Source organism: Juglans microcarpa x Juglans regia, chromosome 1D (assembly GCF_004785595.1).
Source record: "Juglans microcarpa x Juglans regia isolate MS1-56 chromosome 1D, Jm3101_v1.0, whole genome shotgun sequence".
NCBI lineage: Eukaryota > Viridiplantae > Streptophyta > Magnoliopsida > Fagales > Juglandaceae > Juglans > Juglans microcarpa x Juglans regia.
The window spans coordinates 46,502,803-46,522,642 of NC_054594.1; the positions used below are offsets into that span (position 1 = coordinate 46,502,803).

Here is a 19,840-nt window from a genome sequence, read left to right on the forward strand (position 1 = left end):
TCTACATCACCATGTGAGTGAGGCTTGATGGGCTCGTCGTGGAGTCAATATATGATCGATATTGCGGGATACGATATATAGTATAAGGGGGAAAATAGTTGTAAAAAGTCACTAATTACTTCCTACTATATATTATATATTATCAGTAGACTTCATTAATTTCTTCCTAAAATTTGTAGATCGTGTGAACTCATGTTGCCTTCCTTGCTCGTTCATCGTGGCAACTACTCCATATAATATACATATATATATATATGTATATTATATGGAGTAGTTGCCAATATATATATATAGTGCATGACGCCCAACCCGCCCTGCGTCCCGTGACTGGGTTAAAATATTATTGGGTTTTACCTAAATCGCCTCCTTTTCTGAAAGAGGCCAGAGAAGTTTCTCTGAAGGAAATAATTCAAAGAGTGCAATCCAAGGTAGTTAAAAGAATTAAATAGAAGGAGAAGAAGAGAAGATCATATCGAAGCAGAAGCAGCAGCAGCTGAAGATGGGGCTGCCATGACTTTGAATTTATTGAATATTTTTGAACTTTTAGAGGGAGAGTATTTCTGAAGGGATTGAAGCAATTAAGAGTACACCTCAAGTTAGTTAAAAAGATAGTGAAATAGAAAAAGGTAAGAGTAGGAGTCCTCCATGTGACTGAAGCCTATCATTTCAGTCATGAGGTCCAAATCAATTAAATATTTTCTCTAAAATTAAGTTAAGAATTAACACTTTTATTTATTTATTTATTTTATATCGAATTTTGTAACATACTTGTGGCGCACTAAAGATTCGGCTTTAAATTGGCGTAAGGTGGTAAATGGTAGGACCGTAAAAAAATATGCCAACCCAGCTGCCCTCACCCACCCATTTTATAAGTTATGATCACATGCATGCAGCTGATGCTTGATCAGATATTTCTACTTTGTGTAGAGCTGCATGTGAACTTCCTATTCCTTTAATGCTCGATGATCAGGAACTCATGATCATCACTCGAATTACCAATTTACCATACTATGACTAAAATGTATACCAAGTTTATAATTTGATTCTTCTTGCAATATACTTTGAATTTGGACCACCCAGAAGATATATACGATCCTATTATTATTATTATTATTATTATAGGACTTCTCTTCGTTTCTACGTATATAAATATTTTCAGAAATGAAATTTATTATATATCAGCTATTATTTACTTTTACACTGTACACTTACAACTTTTTTATAAGTTGTGGGAGTGTTTTTTATAAGATATGCGAGTATTTAATTTTATAAAGTATGAGATGATGAATAGGAGCTGATGAGAATAATTTTTATTTCAAAAATATATATCATTAACGATGGCCAAATCTTGGTGAGTCTCAACTTTGTTAGAACTTAAGATATTAATGAGTTTGATCAACTCTCATACAAGAAAAGATAATAAAGTAGAAAAGCTTAATTTGTATAGTTTCAACAAGTTGTATCTTTTTAAATTTATTTGCTGGGAATAGCGAGTTTTATAGCCAAAGCATTGCTCTTTTAAGTATAACCTCTATTTTGCTTCGTACGCAGTAGAAACAAAGGAGCCCACCTTATATGTGTGTTTTATAAATTTGCATTTTTAAGATGTTGACCTAATTTCCCACAATAAATATACCTATCTTAATAGTCATGTAGAAAGAAATAAACCTCTTGGATAAGTTGCTCATAGGCCATTGCTACTAAAATAAATGGAAAATTAATTTGGACCGATATTACTTGACCAAGTTAAGAAAGGAACCGTTCAAAAAGATGATATTTGGTGCATGCAAATGCAATCCATCCAATTAAATGAGGAGTTAAGAGGTAAGAGCCGTAATCAATGGAAAAAAATCAATTAATAAATTATTTCTGACGTGTCCGATAAAAGTATCCATAAAATATTTGCAGTAAAAAGTTAAAAACTCAAACTGGTGGATTCTTCATTCTAGTAAAGACAAATACGCTGAATTATGAAACCGTGTGATGGATGCAATGACAATACGACCCTTCGGTTTAAAATATTTGGGCAAAAAAAAAAAAGATAACGTTGGAAGCTGCCAAATGCAACGATTAATGCGTTAGGTAATTTTGTGTTGAGGAATGAAGTCGTAGTTGGAAGTGAAAGTTGGGGGCAAAATCCATTACTGATTACTGCATGCAATGTGGCAAATCAGTTACAGAACCACTCTGATTACAGGCAGTGCATCTCACGCGTTAAAACATTATGGCCGTAAAAACCAACGGTTGAAGAATTGCAGTAAAAATAAAATGAAAACAATGGCTGTCGGAAACAACGGCGGTTGAAGAAGACTCTTACAAATCCTCAGGGATCAGACTCTATAAGTAGAAGGCAGTACAAAATCCAGTCGCTTTATCTCTTACACACGAACACCCAGAGTCAGAGTCTGCGAGCAGAGTACTCGTAAACCCAGACCCAATGAACTGAAGTGAAAGAAAGAAGGCGTCGTAGTAAGAAGGAAAAAAAAAAAAAAAGGGTAAGCAATCCTGCACTTTCCTTTCTTTTCCCCCTGTAGCTCTTTTGAATACCATTATCCTTTTGCTCTCTTTTTAATAATTTTGAATAGAGAACCAAAGAAAATCCGTGAGAAAATAAAAGTTGGAGGGTTGGGTGCGGTGGGGTGGTGCGGGACCCGTGGGTAATCAGACCAGAGAGAGAGAGAGGAAGTGTTCCTCTTTAAATTTTTTTTGGAGAGAGAGAGAGAGAGACTTCAACGTCACGACAGTGGAGGGGATAGTAAAAGACAGCTAGCAATGAAGGAGGAGGCTCACCTACCGTTACAATCACACTCCATTTTCCTCCCTTTTTAGCCTTTCTCCCTCTGCTCTCTCTCCTTTCAAACCTCCCTCCCACCGCAATTTCTTCTCTCTCTCTCTCTCTCAAAGAGGTACGAACTGATCTCTAGACTATTACTAGCATTTCAGTTTACAATGGAGGAATAGGGTTTTCGGGGGGCCTTGAAGCGAAATTTTTTCGTTTCGGTTTACATCTTCTGGGGGTTCTTGCTGGAGAATTGTTTTTTTATTCTGGGTTTGTAATTGTGCTTTTTCATTTGGTCGTTGCAACTTGCAAGTATTTTGGGCGGGAATTAATTATATGTTGGTTTGGCTCTGCATTTTTTGGGTTTTTCATTTTCTCATTTCCGGAACTTCTAAAAATTTTTTGTGTCGGCAACATTTTGAGTCTCAGAACTCAGAGTGTCGGCAGGGCTCGAGTTTGAGGTTTTTGGCAGTATTTTGCTGTTTGGTTGCTGAGAAACCGGAAAGAATGAAAAGAAAATATTAACTTAGGACTTATCTTGGTTAGGAAAGTCGTATAAACAACTCAAGGAAAATTAACTTCATTTGCTCTTTCCTTGTCCCGGTATTCCCTGCAACAGAACATTGCACAGAGTAGCATTTTTTTCTTAAATGATTTTGGTTTTCTTTTAGGAAATTCGTGAACTCTTCTACATTCTGTTTATAAATTAAACTCGCTGCAGAGATTTGGGTCCATCTGTACTCAAATGACCTCTTTTTTTTTTTAATTTCTGCAGGACTCGAAGCAGAATTCCTTCAATTCATCTTCAGTTAAGAGTAAAAGCTCCATCTTTGCCTCTGTTAGGGGAATATCTTGACCTCGGTCAAAAAACTCAACAGCTGTTTGGTCGGAAATTTGCAAGGTCTGCTTCGCAAATTGGTTCCAACCTCTTCATTTATTTTCTATACAAAATCTTTCCTTTTCTTGAACGCGGAATACGTTTTTATCGAGTTTGGCCAAAACAATTCCATCGTCAGAAACCACAACCCAACTTGCGAATTACTGCAGTGCTGGCACTACCTTACGTCATGTGTTGGTTGCGCTCTTTTGAAACCTGCATTTCGCATTGAAATTTGTGCTTCCTAAGCTTTTATTTTTTAACCTTTTTTTCTTGTACCTTTATATTTTTCGAAGAGCGTACACAAAATTACTGAATTTTGTGACTTTTAACGTATTCTAGTCGTATTTGCTAACATACTCCACACGGCTCATGCGTTGGCCTCAGGATTGACGCATTTGCCACTAAATCACCAAAAAAGCGTTCAAAGCTCTTTCCCTCATTTCCTTTCGTATGTTTGTTTCTCAGGAAAATTTTGGGACCATGATCGGACCGAACTTCATGGACGAGATAGACTGCGGCAGCTTCTTCGATCACATCGAGGACCTGTTGGACTTCCCAGGCGAGGACGTGGACGTGGAGGCCGGGCTCGGCAGCACGGACTGTAACTCCTTCCCCAGCGTTTGGCCGACACAGGCCGAGTCGTTGCCCAGTTCCGAGTCGGTCTTCTCCGCCAACAGTGCGTCGGACCTCTCCGCCGAGCTCTCCGTTCCGGTGAGTATTTGAGCCCCGCGCACCAGTGGCCACTCTCCAGGGTCTTCTGTGGTTTGTAAATGAAAATGCATGCTGACGTCATAAGTCCTAGTAATTTCTTAAAGAAAACTAGCAGTTGTTTGATTATTCATAATTTAAAAAAGTGCTAGTAGGCTCACAGACCTGATTATTTGCCAGTTTAAATTATTTTTAAAGTACAAATGAGCGTTTATTTAATACCTATATATTAATATAATATAATATATATAGTTGAACAGAAACTTCGACTGCGCTTCAAAATTCGAATTGCTTTGGGGGGAGAGGGGGTTTAAGGGAATTTTAGCAAATCAAAAGTCGAAATGCATGTCATCCACCCGCTGGATTGGACGGTTTGTGTCATTAGTGAAGGTCACGTGATCTGTCGTGTGATTTTATTAATAAATTTTATTGTTTGGGCTGAAAAAAAAGTCAATTATGATAATGTGCAATGATATGTGGCCATGTTAACGTGTCAACAATAATTGATGGGTTTTAATGGGTGCTGAGGTGGGTTTTTCCACTCTCGTGTCACCACCATGTGGGTCTAATATTATAATCTGATATATTTATATATTATAAATTGAATTTTGAATAATGATTGAGATATGAGTTTTATGCAATTACTACACAATTTATCTACGTGTCACTCTAACACACACTAAGAATTGATTATATTATTTCGGATAGAGATTTTCTTGGATGCATGTGAAACATCTCTTTTCTGACATTCATTCTCATTCTGGTTTTGTTTTTTGTTGCTACTCCAGTACGAAGACATTGTTCAGCTTGAATGGCTTTCAAACTTTGTCGAGGATTCCTTTGCTGGTGGAAGCCTTACCATGAAGAAAGAAGACTCCTCCATCAAGAAGGAATCATCCCACCACCCGTTCCAGACTTCAAGCCCTGTTTCTGTCCTTGACAGCAGCAGCTCCTGTTCTGTTGAGAAGAATGTGCCGCGCAGCCCAGAAACAATCACCCCTGGCCGCTGTGGGCGGGCTCGCAGCAAGCGTCCTCGCCCTGCAACCTTCAATCCACGCCCTGCAATCCAACTTATTTCCCCATCCTCCTCTGTTACGGAGACACCTCAGCCATTCCTTGCACCAAATAAAGTCTCTTCCGATTCTGAGAGTTTTGCAGAGTCTAGTCTGTCGATCAAGATACCAAAACTAGTCACAGCAGAGCACAAGAAGAAAAAGAAGATGAAATTGACAGGTCCACAAGGACCTGCAGAAACGACCAATCAGAATTCATCTTTGCAAGCTGTCAGGAAATGTATGCATTGTGAGATAACCAAGACTCCACAATGGAGGGCAGGACCAATGGGGCCGAAAACACTATGCAATGCATGTGGTGTTCGCTACAAGTCAGGTCGGCTCTACCCTGAATACCGGCCTGCAGCAAGCCCGACATTTATTCCATCCGTGCACTCCAATTCCCATAAGAAGGTGCTGGAAATGAGAAATAAGTTTGGGGAGAAGGCTACTATAACGGCAACACGACCCAATGTGACTGCATTGCCAGAACTTATTCCGAATACAAATAGCAACCTTGGACTTGATTACATGTAGTAGGGAGGATGAATGAGAGAACTTGTTCCCTGTAGGAACCTTTTTTCTTCACTTCCTCCCTCTTTCCTCTCTTACGCTGTTTCTCAGTTGTTTCATTTATTTTGTTCACTGCTTTATGTACAGGGATGGAAGGGGAGGGGCTGATAGGAGCAATAGACGACCATATTGTAGCATTTAGAGGAGGATTGTCACGAGATAACTGAAAAGGGGTAGAGATAAGTGGAAGTTCTTAAGGGTAGAATGTAGGTTCAGTGATGGTTAATTAGTAGTTCCTTGGGTTAAGTAGCCATGGGAGTGAGTGGGTGTGTGTGTGTGTTTGTCTCTCTCTCTCTCTTTTTAGCATTCTTTTCCTTTTTCTTCCTTTCCATGGGAATTCTTTTTGCAGTTCATTTGTAGTAGAAAATTCTGAGATAAGTAATGGAATTTGAGATTTGTTATGCTTCAGTACCTAAGTGCCTTTCCGTGGCACTGTACTCTCTCTCCCCGGCCCACTTCTTTTCTCCCCACCTCAAGCAACTTTCGTTTCTACTGCATGTAGCTTTTTATTAGCAAGTCGAAGTTACTGCTTCTTAGCATTTAAGTGCAACCAACCAGGATATGTCCTTGATATTTGGTGGGAAGTGTTTTTGCTTTTTGATCGAATCAAATATTGACTCCAGACTGGCTTGAAAAAGTAAGGAAAGTAAGTATTATCCCTCCGGGCCTCTTCCTTTCCAGCTTCATATTCTTCTTTTAGATCCTTTCCTTCCTTCAGTTATTTTTGCTTTTCCCTTTGTTTGTAACGAAGAACATGTTCTATTATACACTGGCGTAATTAGAGCTCAAAAGTCAGTCAACCGGTTTTTATCAAAATGGGCTGGATCTGGTCGACACCTGAGTTGAACAGTGTCGGGCTAAGATTTTATTAGATCGATACGGGTTTGTGTCACAATCGAATCGGCTCAACTCTCCAGCAAGTAATTACTTGAAGAAATAAATATGTGGTACAATAGATAATGCAAGTGCAAGAATGTCAAAAACGAATGCGATGCAGTTCAACTTATCGTAACTTCGCTGTCATGTGTTGATTGATGTCTTTGAGCACGTTGCAAGGGAGTGGCCTTGAATAACACCATCAATGAAAACGATATACCTGTTTTGAACTCCCACCACTAAATGTTGGGGATAGACACGAAGAGGCATAGGCCCTATCTTTGTTCGCAAGCTGAGATTCCTCAGCCTCTTCTAGTCTTTTATAATAATTAAATTTAATTATTTTATTCACAATTAGATTAGTTACTACATTTAGATGTTGAGTTGAATTGAGTTGAGTTGTGACTAATAGTACTATTTTGTGGGTCTCACTGAGACTGATTTAACTTTTTTAAGTTGAGATGAATTTAACTTTTTAGATTAAAATGTATAATGTAAGTTAAAATGAGATTAACTTTTTTATGGAAAGTTGAAAAACTAGTATGTCTCATCAATAATTGATTTGATATGAGTTGAGTTTGGTTCAACAACCAACCACAACCTTAGTATTTCAAGGATCAACTAGAATTATTGTGCCTACATGGGGGATATCAAAATCCTCTCATTCTTTAATCATTTGTGACCTAGAAAATATAAAGCTCATCTTATGAATTTGCCTGTTTTGCCAACTTTGAGATGGTGATGATAATGTATGAGGGTTAGGAGAGTATATCTTCCTGTAAAAACGTGTTAAGGTGGGAACCGATGGAGATGACAATTGTCAACACGTTTATATTGGGCAGTGTATTTCTGTCCAGTTGCAGGGATTAACATACGGCCCAAACTTTACCTGAAAACATCAACATTGGGTTGGTGATTTAATGATTTTTATAGATTGCTTTAGGCATCAGCAAAATGAAACCCCATCATTTGCCTATGGTCGTTTTGTTTTTGTTTTTGCTTTTGTTTTTTGGCATTTGGCATTGCGTCCCAATCCCGACCCACCGCAACCTAATGATTGAACATTTGCAACTTTACCACCAACAAATACATAATAATGTTAATTTGAGGGCGTAAAACCGACTCAATTACATCGACCCTTTCAGCTTCTTTATTTAATTTATTGTGCTGATTGAACTTTTTAATCATTTCGTGTGTATTCCTTTCAAAGACATGTCGTGAAACTGCGCTTGATTATGACTATTCTTATAGGAAACATTAGAATGGTGTTCCTTCTCACTCCAATTAATATGAAAAAAAAAAAAAAATTGTCTATTCTCCCTCCTAACATGAAAAGTTTAGCCGACCTGATTTATTTTCCTTCATCGCGCAAACAAAATTCTCTCTTCTAATTTGGGTAAGTGTTTCTTGTTGTTCCTTTGGGGAAATGTATTATAAGTAAATTGGGCCAGTGTTTGACAATGTGGTTTTGTTGTGTTATATAGGTTTGAGTTCTCAGCCCAAATAAAGTTTTGGGGACACTGGGAAAATCTTGACCCTGCCCGAACAATGAACAAAAGTCCTCTTCCGAGACTCAAATATATAGTTGAAAGCCCAAATATTTGAACCCATCAGCAAAAATAGTTCCTTGAAAGTGGGAACTAAATTTTATTGATAGCCTCGAGGTTGCCCAAGTTTTACGGCGTTAAAATTGGCTTTGGTAAGGCTATCCTGAAAGTGTAAAGGAGGTCCTTTCGAGGTTTGAATCTGAATTTTCAAAAGCCTGTAATTCCTAAACCAATGAAACTAGGTGGCACTTATTATATATGGGCCGGCTACTGGCTAGGCTAATTAATTACCAAACTCGAATGGCTTGTATTGTAGACCGTCGACCGAGTTCGTCGATATTGCGTCCTAACCCAGAGAACAAGCTCGTGCGGCCGTGCCCATCATATTGCTTAGCGTTTCCTAACTCGGGTCCCAGTACTGCAATGGGCGATGGACTCCTTCCGGCCGGTGTCAGTTTGAGCGGCTAGTCTTCACATGCATGTCCTTTCATTTAAAGTCACATACTCACATCTTTTATATTAACTTGACTATTACGCATAATTCAATGATGCATTAATGGTTATAACCTCCATTAATGTCTAATGTTTTATTAACGTAATAATTCAATGATGCATTAATGGTTATAGCCTCCATTAATGTCTAATGTTTTATTAATCGAGATGAAATTTTGTTTTTGAGTTGTGGGAACCCACAAGTACGGACACCATTCACCATTGATGAAAGTTGGGTTGATGTTATCGAAGCCTCATGATATCCAAGCTATAGTTGTTGTACGCGGTAACCCCCCCAATAAAAAAAGAATAAATAATTGCCTTCTTGGTAGTTGACCGAAGGCTTTTAGCTTTTAATTCTGAAGCAAAAATACATAAGCGAAGGCGGTGGCCACGGCCACGGCCATCGGAGCGTCATATGAGCAACAGCCCCCGGCCCGCATGCGTGTGGACATGTGCGGCATTCATTGTCGAAACAACCGACGGCTCATGCAACGACGAGCAGGCCAGTTGGGATCATAATTTATTGCAGGCCTTAATTTTGCTGTCCCTTCCGACTGGGAATCTTTGTTTGCCCATCACAATGCCAAAAACGTCACTGCCCCACCACACCAATCACCAATCACTATGTTAGCAACTAGCACCAATCGACGACACAAAGCAGGCCACACCCCTCCTGCGTCCTCATTAAAAGCATTAAATTTTTCTAACCATTGTATTTACTTTAAAGGAAAACTATTATATAGGCTAAATATATACTGCATGCGTTTCATGTTTGTCATTACATGTGATCTGTCGGTCGCTCTTCGGCCCAATATTATTATCTAAGATTAAAAAATCGATTTGAGAAAAAGGTGTAATAAATTTCATTATCAATGACAAAATTACAAAGAAGAGCAAAAACAAATATGGAAGTCAGGAGATGTTTGAAAGGAGGCTGAGAATTCACTGTAGGACTAGAAGTAACGACAGAGATTCCGACACGGGCCCACCTCCGTTGTCCCTGCACGTCACGTCCGAACCTGTCATTACGAGATTCAAAGAGCATGCATGTGGAGACACCACGTCACGGCTAGACACGTGGAAGACAGCAACCCTCTCGATCGCTGCACGTGAGAAAGACCGTTTACAGTTTAAAAACCTATGTCACCGAGCTAGCTGAAAGTGAAAAAAAGGCTAAGCGATTGCCGTTTTGGTGTTGGACCACTCCGCAAACGTTAGCAATGCTTCGAGCTGACTTCATCGGCTGTGACTAAACAGTTCCGATCATATCAAATTAAACACCTAGACTGAACAAGAAACTCTTACGCACGGACGTCTTATATTTTTCGTGATTTATTTTTGGCAAAAACGAAGAACAGTACACGTACGCTATAAATGTTGTTGGTCCTGCATGCATGCGTTGCGTGGTCCTAATCAAAAGGCCATGAGAAGAAAGACGACCACGAGACAATCGCTTTTACAGGGACACCCAATTTCTGTGTTGGACTGTATAGGTTGCGGTCGTATGCAGTTTGTTTATGAGGTAAGTTATCCAGCAATGCAAACTAACAAAAATGAAAATAAAAGTCCAACAACATTGATGAGGGGTCAATTAATTAGCCTTAATTTATGGGTCATTTTGCGAAGAAAAAGCAAATACAATTGTTGAAGAAGAGGTTTTCGTAAGGGCCGAGACAAGTTGGTGTCGTTGTCCATGTTTTGTTTTCTTTGACAAGTCTTTTTGTTTGATTCCCATGACCCGGTCCAATGTCTCCAGCCACCAGTGCTTCTGGTTAAAGTGTCGACCTCTTTCTATTAAAGCGGTATGGCTTGTTCACGAGTTTCTATAAAATTGTCTAGTACTACTTCGAGTTCAGGATTTATTGTTTTTTTTTTGCTTTGGCTTCGCACGTACGAGAAAAATCACGTCGTCTCTGATTGTCTGAAGATTGAGAGAGAGAGGCACCTTAGAATATCAATTTTACCACATAGACCCGCGATGAATAATTTTATCACGAAATGGCGTAGGAATGAGTGCTTTTATACATAATTTTAATGAAATTATATATATATATATATATATATATATATATATATTTATGGGTCCCCGCCCAGCTCTTACCAGCGCCGTGATCACTAATTTATTTATTTATTTTTTAAATATTTTAAAAAATGTTTAAAAATATATATATAAATTTACTAGTAATAACTTTGTAAATATTTCAAAAAACAAACAAAATACATTAGTAATAATTTTGAGCGATATAATTTAAAGATAACTAGCATTTTTCTATACATAATGATTGAATTAGAATATCACATACGTTTTTTTTTTTTTTTTTTTTAGAATGTACATGGTTGTAATAGATTGGATAGGAGCATAACAAATGGTTAAACTTGAATGGTAGTGTTAACATATGTTTCACACACCTTTGGGCAGGGTTCTAACAACTTGGATTTTCGGGCTTACACTTAAACAAACGCGAAGAATGGGGCCCTTTGGTGTTGGCCGGAGAGTCTTCGATGCCAAAGTTAGTATATATCCTTAGTAGTTTTTCGTAAATTTAGAAGGATCAGAAATAGTTCTTCGTAACTAGGGATCGACTTTTATACTAAGTTTCAGGTGGGGACAACTCATCCCTGACTTTGAGGAACATTTGTCCTTTTCACTGATCATTTGTCAGAATCATTTAATGCGGTGTGGCTTATAGGGCAATGTCATTAATGCAGCGTGGAGTCTGGACAGTGGTGTCATTAATGTAACGTGACTTCCTGACTCACTTTATCCTATGAACATTCTCTGTTAAACCTCTTCATGCATACTGTCAGGGGATCGAGGATTCTCTATATTTCTTGCCTACCTGTTTGTGCAGGTTCCAGAGGGCGGGGTATCATTGAGATGGTGTCAAGGCGACGAGTCCCATTTGCCCCTACTGTCCACTTTCTCTGTGAATGGATTACTTCGGGGTGGGTTTTACTCGTGAGCCGAGTATTCTTCAGAGGCCCATTGACTCATTTGGAGGTTTGGAGGAAGGTCGTAGGTCTCGATTGGCCTTAGCCGGACTCTCTAACTTACTTCCTCAGTGGTCTATCGTGGGCTTACTTTAAGGGCCGATATGAGGGAAAAACTACCTTACAGGTAAGGTACCTAAGATTAGCAGATTGATCTTAGCAGGTCATAAAATGGTTTAGAAATAAAATTTAGTTTCTAACTTTTAAAAACAAATACGTATTCATAGTGCTCTCTGTACGAAACTTGTTCAATAATTGCATCAAGAACTAGTACGAGTTCACTATACAAGTCCACTAGTTAAAAAAATAAAAATAAAAATAAAAACCCATGTAACTATTTAAGAAAATCACTAATAGCAAATACATGGATTTATATTCAAAAAATAATTAATAGTTACGACTATATAAATTATAAGAGTCTCTTATAATTACTAAAAGCGTATATAGTTGTTCCCGTAAAAAGTCAATATATATAGAACTAATTATCACTCAATACGCTAGGTACTATATATGTTAGCGCACACCACCATTATTAATTATTCATTCACTTAACCTAAGCTCGAGTCGTCGTTACAAACTATATATATCATGTGCCTGCCCGGCCCGTAGTAAACACAGCCAACAAAAAAAAAAAAATCTATTATTAGGGATTTCTTTAATGTTATGATCTTAACCAAAAAAAAAAAAAAAAGAAAAAAAGACAAAGCCTGTCGGACTTTATGAGCTGAGATTGAAATAGCATTGTTAATTTGTTATTATTCTCTACGAAAGATGTAAGCAAAACAAACAATTATTACACTAAATTTAGCCATAAGCCATATATATATATATATATATATATACACTCCGTACGTGTGGAAAAGGTCAAGAGTTTTAACCATAAGCTCGTGTTTGGTCGTCAATAAAAGGTAAGAAAAACATCATCAATTGACTTATAAAGTTTTTTAAGTTCAAACTTTTGGAAAAATTTTGAGCTTTGTTTCTTTTCCCGAATCTTAAGGGTCAAGTTTATTGGGTCACGTAAATTTTGCAAGGTCAGAGGATGGGGTACACGTGCAATCCCCTTGACCCGGCCCGCGGCGGCTTGCATGCATGTCATGTTTCCTATATAGATAATGGATCCTTCTAGAGTCAACGCAGGGCCTCCCGCTAGTGTATTTGATATGCAGTTTTTTTTTCATTTTTTACATATATTTGTTTAATATTTTTAAATATTTAAAAAAAATAAAAAAAAATCACACGATTACCATTAAAAAACATTTTTTAATCAAAAAATAAAAGAAAATAAAAAAAATTCCAGCGGGAGCTCCCAACGGGAAGACTAGTATTGTACAAAGTCTGTTAAAACAGATTATCTTCATGAGTATACTGATATATATAACAGCCTAGGTAAATTTATCTTTAAAATTTTTTAAAATTATAAAAACATCCTTCTTAAAATGATATTTTTTCTTATTTAATAAAATATTTGCACATACAATCTCTAAATGAGGACTATAAATAAAATTTATATATAAAATATATATGTATAGATTGGTACGGAGTCATGTTACCCAAATTGCCAGGCAACTTTGTATTAATTCGGGGTGGTTAAGGATGGATACTGGTTTTCGCTTTCTTGTGGTTGAAGAGCTCAGCATTATCAATATTGTTTGTTGTTGCTAAGTTTTCTTTCATCTACTCCGTTAGTGTGGTGTACGTCTATTCTAAGAACATAATAATTATTCATTACGAAATTAAATAGAGTGCTCCGGTCACGTACCCATATATAATTAAGCCACAGATCAATAGCTTTGCAATTTATAAGGTCCACCCATCATCATATATCGATCTCTAAGTGCATGATCTCCTTCTTACGTATTCGATACTCAAGAATATACATCTTTATATATTATATGTATATATATTTAAAGAAATAATTACACATCATAAAACTGTATATAACATTATTATGTTGGTATACATAAGTTAAATCAATTAGTTCGGGTCTCGTTTGGATTCAAAGATGAGTTGTGAATAATAGTAAAATAGGTTGTGAATAGTATTGAGATTTGTGAGTTAAAGTTGATAATAATAATAAATAGTAATGAGATAAGTTGAGATGAATTGTGAATCCAAACTGGGCCAACGTATTATATTATATTATACATATATATATATATATGGATAATTTTTTCTATAAATATATGATTCATTCTTAATTTATGCGGTTGGCTTAGAAAATGGCATCGTTGATGACCGAAACGGTGTCCTATAGCCAGACCGACCAAGGTCGTCTGCCGAACATGTTTGGCTTTTCCCAGCAATCGTACTTTTTGGCAGATAACCAGTCGAACTTACTCCCTGTGTCATTGTCGCAACATTAGATTATACATTAATTATTCCTTACTTCCTTAATCCATAATCAGTTGTTTTAAACTCCCACTCAGGGCACATAATTAGGACAGTACTGTCCCTAACCCCTGATAAAGGATTTTTAGTACCCCTGACTAAAGGATTTGAGTTTTAATTCCAATACCCCTACAATTAAAATACTTAAAAGTCATGATTTGACCAATTTGTCCCTCCTTTTCGTCGTAGGATTACAGCGAACAATAAAAATGGGAACACACCAACACAACACATGCACCTGAGCTAACCAATGACACATGGTCTTCGGATTGACCGATGACATCGGTGAGCTAAACTAGACATTAGGATTAGTTAACCGTGGTTACCTCGTATAGTTAGGGCCGGACGACGTGAAATTTACAATACGGTTTGGTGTTAAGGTGGTTGAGGGAATGCATATGAAACTCGTGATATTTTATGTATACATTGTATATAATACGGCATCGTGATTCTTTACGGGGTTTTATCGGGTTTTTTAGGGGATATATATATATATATATATATTTTAAATGAGGATATATAAATATATATATATATATATATATATATATTATTGGTAATCCATCTGATTTTAAGGAGATTTGCCACCCTACTCGTTTTTCGTCGCGTTTATTACACTTGCTACCATGCAAGTTACTGCGACTGTCAAAATGATATATATAATAATTTTTTTTTTTAAAAAGAAAAAAGAAAAAATATAAGATTTTTTTTTATGGGAAAAAATATTATTTCCATCCTGCTTAATTGAGATACAAATTAGTCTAAAAAACCATATTCAAACCTATATATTCTAAATAATAAATAAACTCTTATCGATATAGACTATAAATGTCTCATGTTATATTAATGTCTTACGTTAATGCACTAGAATGACACAACCTTTGTATATTTCTGAATTTTGTTTTGGTAATGATAATGTTGGTTTTAGTATTAAAATGTTGTGTCATTCTAGTGCATTAACATAAGACATGAATATAACTTGAGACAGCTACAATCTATGTTGATAAGAATTCATTTATTATTTAGAATATATAGGTTTGAATATGGAATTTCAGACTAATTTGTATCTCAATTCCGCACGATGGAAATGAGTTCCAATTTTAACCGACGTTAGATCTCTGTTGGGTTTGTACCACGTGTCACATAACTGAAAATCCCGTTTCAATAGGAACAGTTGGAATTGGACTCAAGCTAGTTCCTTGAATTAGAGAACACAACCTAACAACACGCTCTGAAAAACCGAGAGTAAGAGAGAGTAACTAATGAAGAAAAAACTAAAAGTGCGAGTGTTCAGTGTTTTAAGATCTGAGATAAAAACAGAAATAGCGACAGAAAAGGAAAAAGAAATTCACCTGAATGTTGGCAATTGGTCTGCCCTGGACTTTTCCGATCCCCAAAATAAAATGAGAATAAAAAAATAATATGTCAGTATTTCCATACTATTTGTTCTGTTCCGTCAAATCTCTCTCACTCATTTCCAGTCTGGTCGGCAACGGAGCAACTTCAGGTGCTTCGCTTTCTTTACAGTAATACACACACTGTTTCTCACACACGCTCCATACTTCCATCACAATCTTTCTTGGTCAGTCTTTTTCATTCTTCTTTCCCAAGAATTTGTCTTTGTGAAATTCTGTCTGTTTCTTGGGCGTCTGATTTTCCATGGAAAAGAGTGGTATGTGTTCTGGTGGTAGTACTTCGTGCTCGTCGAAGGAATTGCAACACTCTTAGAGGCGAAAGAAAGTGTTTTGGTGAATTCCTTCTCGTTTTCCGTTGATTTAAAGGTAAACGAGCATCTTCCTTCGTCCCTCTTCAAAACTTTCTCTCGGAGTAATGTTATTTCGTTTGGTTGCTGTGAATCCCGAATGAAAGTTCTCAAAGTTGAATCTTGTTTGTGTATTTATCGGTTAAAGAACACAAAGAAAATGGCCTCCAAGTCTCAGCTGTTTTGTTCTGATTTTCTTTTTATTTTCTTTTATAAGCAAAACTTTCTCAGCAGCCAAACAGGGGACAACATTCACTGTATAGTTAATATTTCGGAAAATAAAAAAATTTTTCTGTTCGAATTTATTCTTACTGGGGTTAAATCTTTGCTTGCTAGCAGTCTTTTTACTTGGGAAAAGAAAAAGGGAACCCAGTAAAATTAGGACTTCGACGCTTCAAAGGCTTTGCTTTCCACAATGATTACGGTAATGGATTCTGTTAAAGAGGTACCTGCAAGGAACTCAGACAAGTGCTTGGACTCTCAGCTATGGCACGCCTGTGCTGGTGGTATGGCTCAAATGCCACCCATTAACTCAAAGGTCTTCTACTTCCCTCAAGGCCACGCCGAACACGTCCTCTGCGGGGCCACAGACATCGGGGATTCTCGGATTCCTTCGCTCATTCTCTGCAGGGTCTCTGGTATAAGATACATGGCAGACCCTGAGACCGATGAGGTTTTTGCCAAAATAAAGTTAATACCTTTGAGAGACGGTAAATGGGATTTTGAGGATGATGGTTTTGCGGGAAATAGTGGGATTGAGGAGCAAGAAAAACCGGTTTCTTTTGCTAAGACACTGACACAATCTGATGCAAACAATGGTGGGGGCTTTTCTGTGCCTCGTTATTGCGCGGAGACCATCTTTCCTCGCCTGGATTATAACGCGGAGCCCCCGGTTCAAACTATTTTAGCAAAGGATGTGCATGGTGGGATTTGGAAGTTTAGGCATATATATAGAGGGACGCCTCGCCGTCACCTTCTGACGACAGGGTGGAGTAGTTTTGTGAACCAGAAGAAGCTTGTTGCTGGGGACTCCATCGTGTTTTTGAGAGCGGATAATGGGGATCTTTGTGTTGGGGTAAGGAGGGCTAAGAGAGGAATTGGTGGTGGTACCGAGTACTTGTCTGGGTGGAACCAAGATGTTAAAAAGACTGGCTCTCCATTTGGTGGGTACTCTGGGATTTTGAGGGAGGGCGAGAATAAGTTGAATAGAAGAAATTCTGGTGTGGAATTGAGGGGAAGGGTTAGCGGTGAATCTGTTGCGGAAGCTGCTACTCTTGCTGCTAATGGGCAGCCATTCGAGGTTGTGTACTATCCGCGCGCAAGCACGCCAGAGTTTTTTGTCAAGGCCTCTGCAGTCAGAGCTGCTTTGCAAATCCAGTGGTACTCTGGGATGAGATTTAAAATGCCTTTTGAAACTGAAGACTCCTCCAGGATAAGCTGGTTCATGGGAACCGTATCTTCTGTTCAGGTTGCTGATCCTGTTCGTTGGCCTGATTCTCCATGGCGTCTCTTACAGGTTCAGTTTACCTTCGTATGCACATTTAAGCCTGCTCAGATTACTTTCCAAAAAAAAAAAGAAAGTCCACAGATTAGTATCTATATTATCCAAAACAAAAGATTTTCTTTGTGTGATTTTTAGAGACATGCCACAACATGAACCATTATAGATGGAAATCTGGATTTCTATGAGCAAGCACAAAAAGTCGTAGTCCCACATTAAACAGAATTCATGCAATGCCTGGCTTGTATTATGGTGATAATTCGTCATCTCGGCTGTAATTCTAAATTTGGTCAATTGCACTAATGCTTTTGTGCTGATGATCTTCCTGGCTAATTCCCAAATCTTGAGCAATATGCCTTATGTTCAATATAAATGCTAATTACCAAAATTAAAAAATCTCATGCTGTGAAGTAGATAGACCCATTAATTCATGGTTGTCGAACAACTGATATATCAGTTGTTGTACAGGTCCTTCGTAGGGTTCCTTGTTGGGCTTTAATCTGTTTCATTTATATTCATGCTTCTAATGACCTTTTGCCAAATACCATCTGCCAGGTAGCATGGGACGAACCAGATTTACTCCAGAATGTGAAGCGTGTTAGCCCGTGGCTGGTTGAACTGGTATCAAACTTACCAGTCATCCATCTCCCCCAATTCTCGCCACCAAGAAAAAAGTTGCGGCTTCCACAGCATCCAGATTATTCCTTAATTAGTCAATTTCCAATGCCATCTCTTTCCAGCAACCTCCTTAATCCCAGCAGCCCCTTAAGTCGAATATCAGGCAATATTCCTGCAGGCATACAGGGAGCCAGGCATGTTCAATTTGGACCATCTTCAGGAGATCTCCAAAGCAACAAAATGCAGACAAGTCTGTTTCCAGTTGGTTTTCAGCAGCTTGATCATGCGGCTCCTCCACCTAGAGTCCCTTGTGGTAAGTTCATGGAAGGCGCTGATAAGAATGATTTATCTTGCTTGCTGACAATTGGAGGTTCCCCCCAGAACCTGAAGGAAACCAAACAAGTAAAGGCGCCCCACATAGTATTGTTTGGTCAACTCATCCTGACTGAAGAGCAGCAGGGTTCTAAGAGCTGCTCTGGTGATGCAACTGGAAACAGCTCATCAGATGGGAGCCCCGAGAAGATGGCAAACTTCTCCGATGGCTCTGGTTCTGTGTCACGGCTGAATGGTTCGGTGGAAAATTCTTCAGATGGAGGGTCTCCCTGGTACAGAGATCACCAAAAACACAATCCTGCTCTTGAGACAGGTCATTGCAAAGTTTTCATGGAATCTAAGGATGTAGGTCGGACCACCCTTGACCCATCACTTCTTGGGTCATATGAAGAGTTCCATGGAAAGCTGGCCAGCATGTTCGGCATGGGGAGTTCTCATTCGCTGAGCAACATGCTCTACCAAGATGCAGTAGGTGCTGTTAATCACACTTGAGATGAAACGTTTAGGTATTAAATTCCGTGTCTTGACTCTTGATTAACCAATTTATTTTAGACTGGCATTGTTGAGTTTTAAACAGTCTAAACAGAGTCTAACAATTTCACTTTTCTTTTTTTTTTTTTCCAAAAAAATTCTTTGGCGGCAAATTTGTGATGACAGCATGAAGGCTAACCATTCTTACAGATTCCAGCAGTGACAACATAGGAAGTTAGAGGAGCAGCATCAGTTTATTGTACAGTTGAATTGCCAAATTTGTTTTTCTATCTTCACCTAACTATTGGAGAGGTGTGGAGGAATCCATCTTCATCCAATTTTGGAATATTGTAGCTTAATTTAAGTTGTTTTCCTATAAACTAGTTTTGTAATGGTCTGATAATGCCAAATTCGATTATGCAACTCCTTTGTATTATGTTCTAGTTTCTCTCACAAATATTATAGATTCCTGCAAATATAAAGAAATTAAGCTCCTTTTCCAGCTCGCGGTGGCAGGGGTGGATATATTACTCGCAGGTTTGAGTGCAGAGAAATTGTTGTACCTATCTGTTTTGAGTGGATGGAGGATTTGCTTCAGCTGATTCTATGTTTGGGAACATATACATATCAACTTATCAATTTTGATTAATTTTCACTTATCCATATCAAAAAATAAAGGATTGATTGTCGTCAAAGTACAGGTAATGGTACAACCGACAATGGAGATTGGGGAGCAACTTTTCTCAGAAGCTCAAATAAACAGTTTCAATTGTTTCCTAAATAAAACCCAGATAGAATACCATTACCTAGAATGCCATGACATTGTGGGTCAACCGATCCGAGTCACCAAGCATGAAAAGCAA

The 19,840-nt window shown here is 38.0% G+C and overlaps 2 protein-coding genes across 4 annotated transcripts; both read left to right on the plus strand.

Annotated features, from left to right (window-relative positions):
- Nucleotides 1-2,876: 2,876 nt before the first annotated feature.
- LOC121264150 (GATA transcription factor 8-like) lies at nt 2,877-6,400 on the plus strand. Of its 3 annotated transcripts, none has more exons than XM_041167228.1 (4): nt 2,877-2,906; nt 3,555-3,680; nt 4,125-4,370; nt 5,156-6,400. In XM_041167228.1, exons 3-4 carry the CDS (start codon nt 4,140-4,142, stop codon nt 5,954-5,956), a joined length of 1,032 nt encoding a protein of 343 aa, XP_041023162.1. In that variant the 5' UTR covers nt 2,877-2,906; nt 3,555-3,680; nt 4,125-4,139; the 3' UTR covers nt 5,957-6,400. The 3 variants fall into 3 exon arrangements, with proteins under 3 accessions (XP_041023162.1, XP_041023175.1, XP_041023169.1); XM_041167241.1 differs by having other exon boundaries at nt 2,883-3,049; XM_041167235.1 differs by lacking the exon at nt 3,555-3,680 and having other exon boundaries at nt 2,883-2,906.
- Nucleotides 6,401-15,721: 9,321 nt separating this feature from the next.
- LOC121264121 (auxin response factor 18-like) lies at nt 15,722-19,400 on the plus strand. Its single transcript, XM_041167185.1, has 4 exons — nt 15,722-16,073; nt 16,394-17,570; nt 18,111-19,012; nt 19,147-19,400. Exons 2-3 carry the CDS (start codon nt 16,470-16,472, stop codon nt 18,996-18,998), a joined length of 1,989 nt encoding a protein of 662 aa, XP_041023119.1. The 5' UTR covers nt 15,722-16,073; nt 16,394-16,469; the 3' UTR covers nt 18,999-19,012; nt 19,147-19,400.
- The last annotated feature ends 440 nt before the right edge of the window (nt 19,401-19,840 follow it).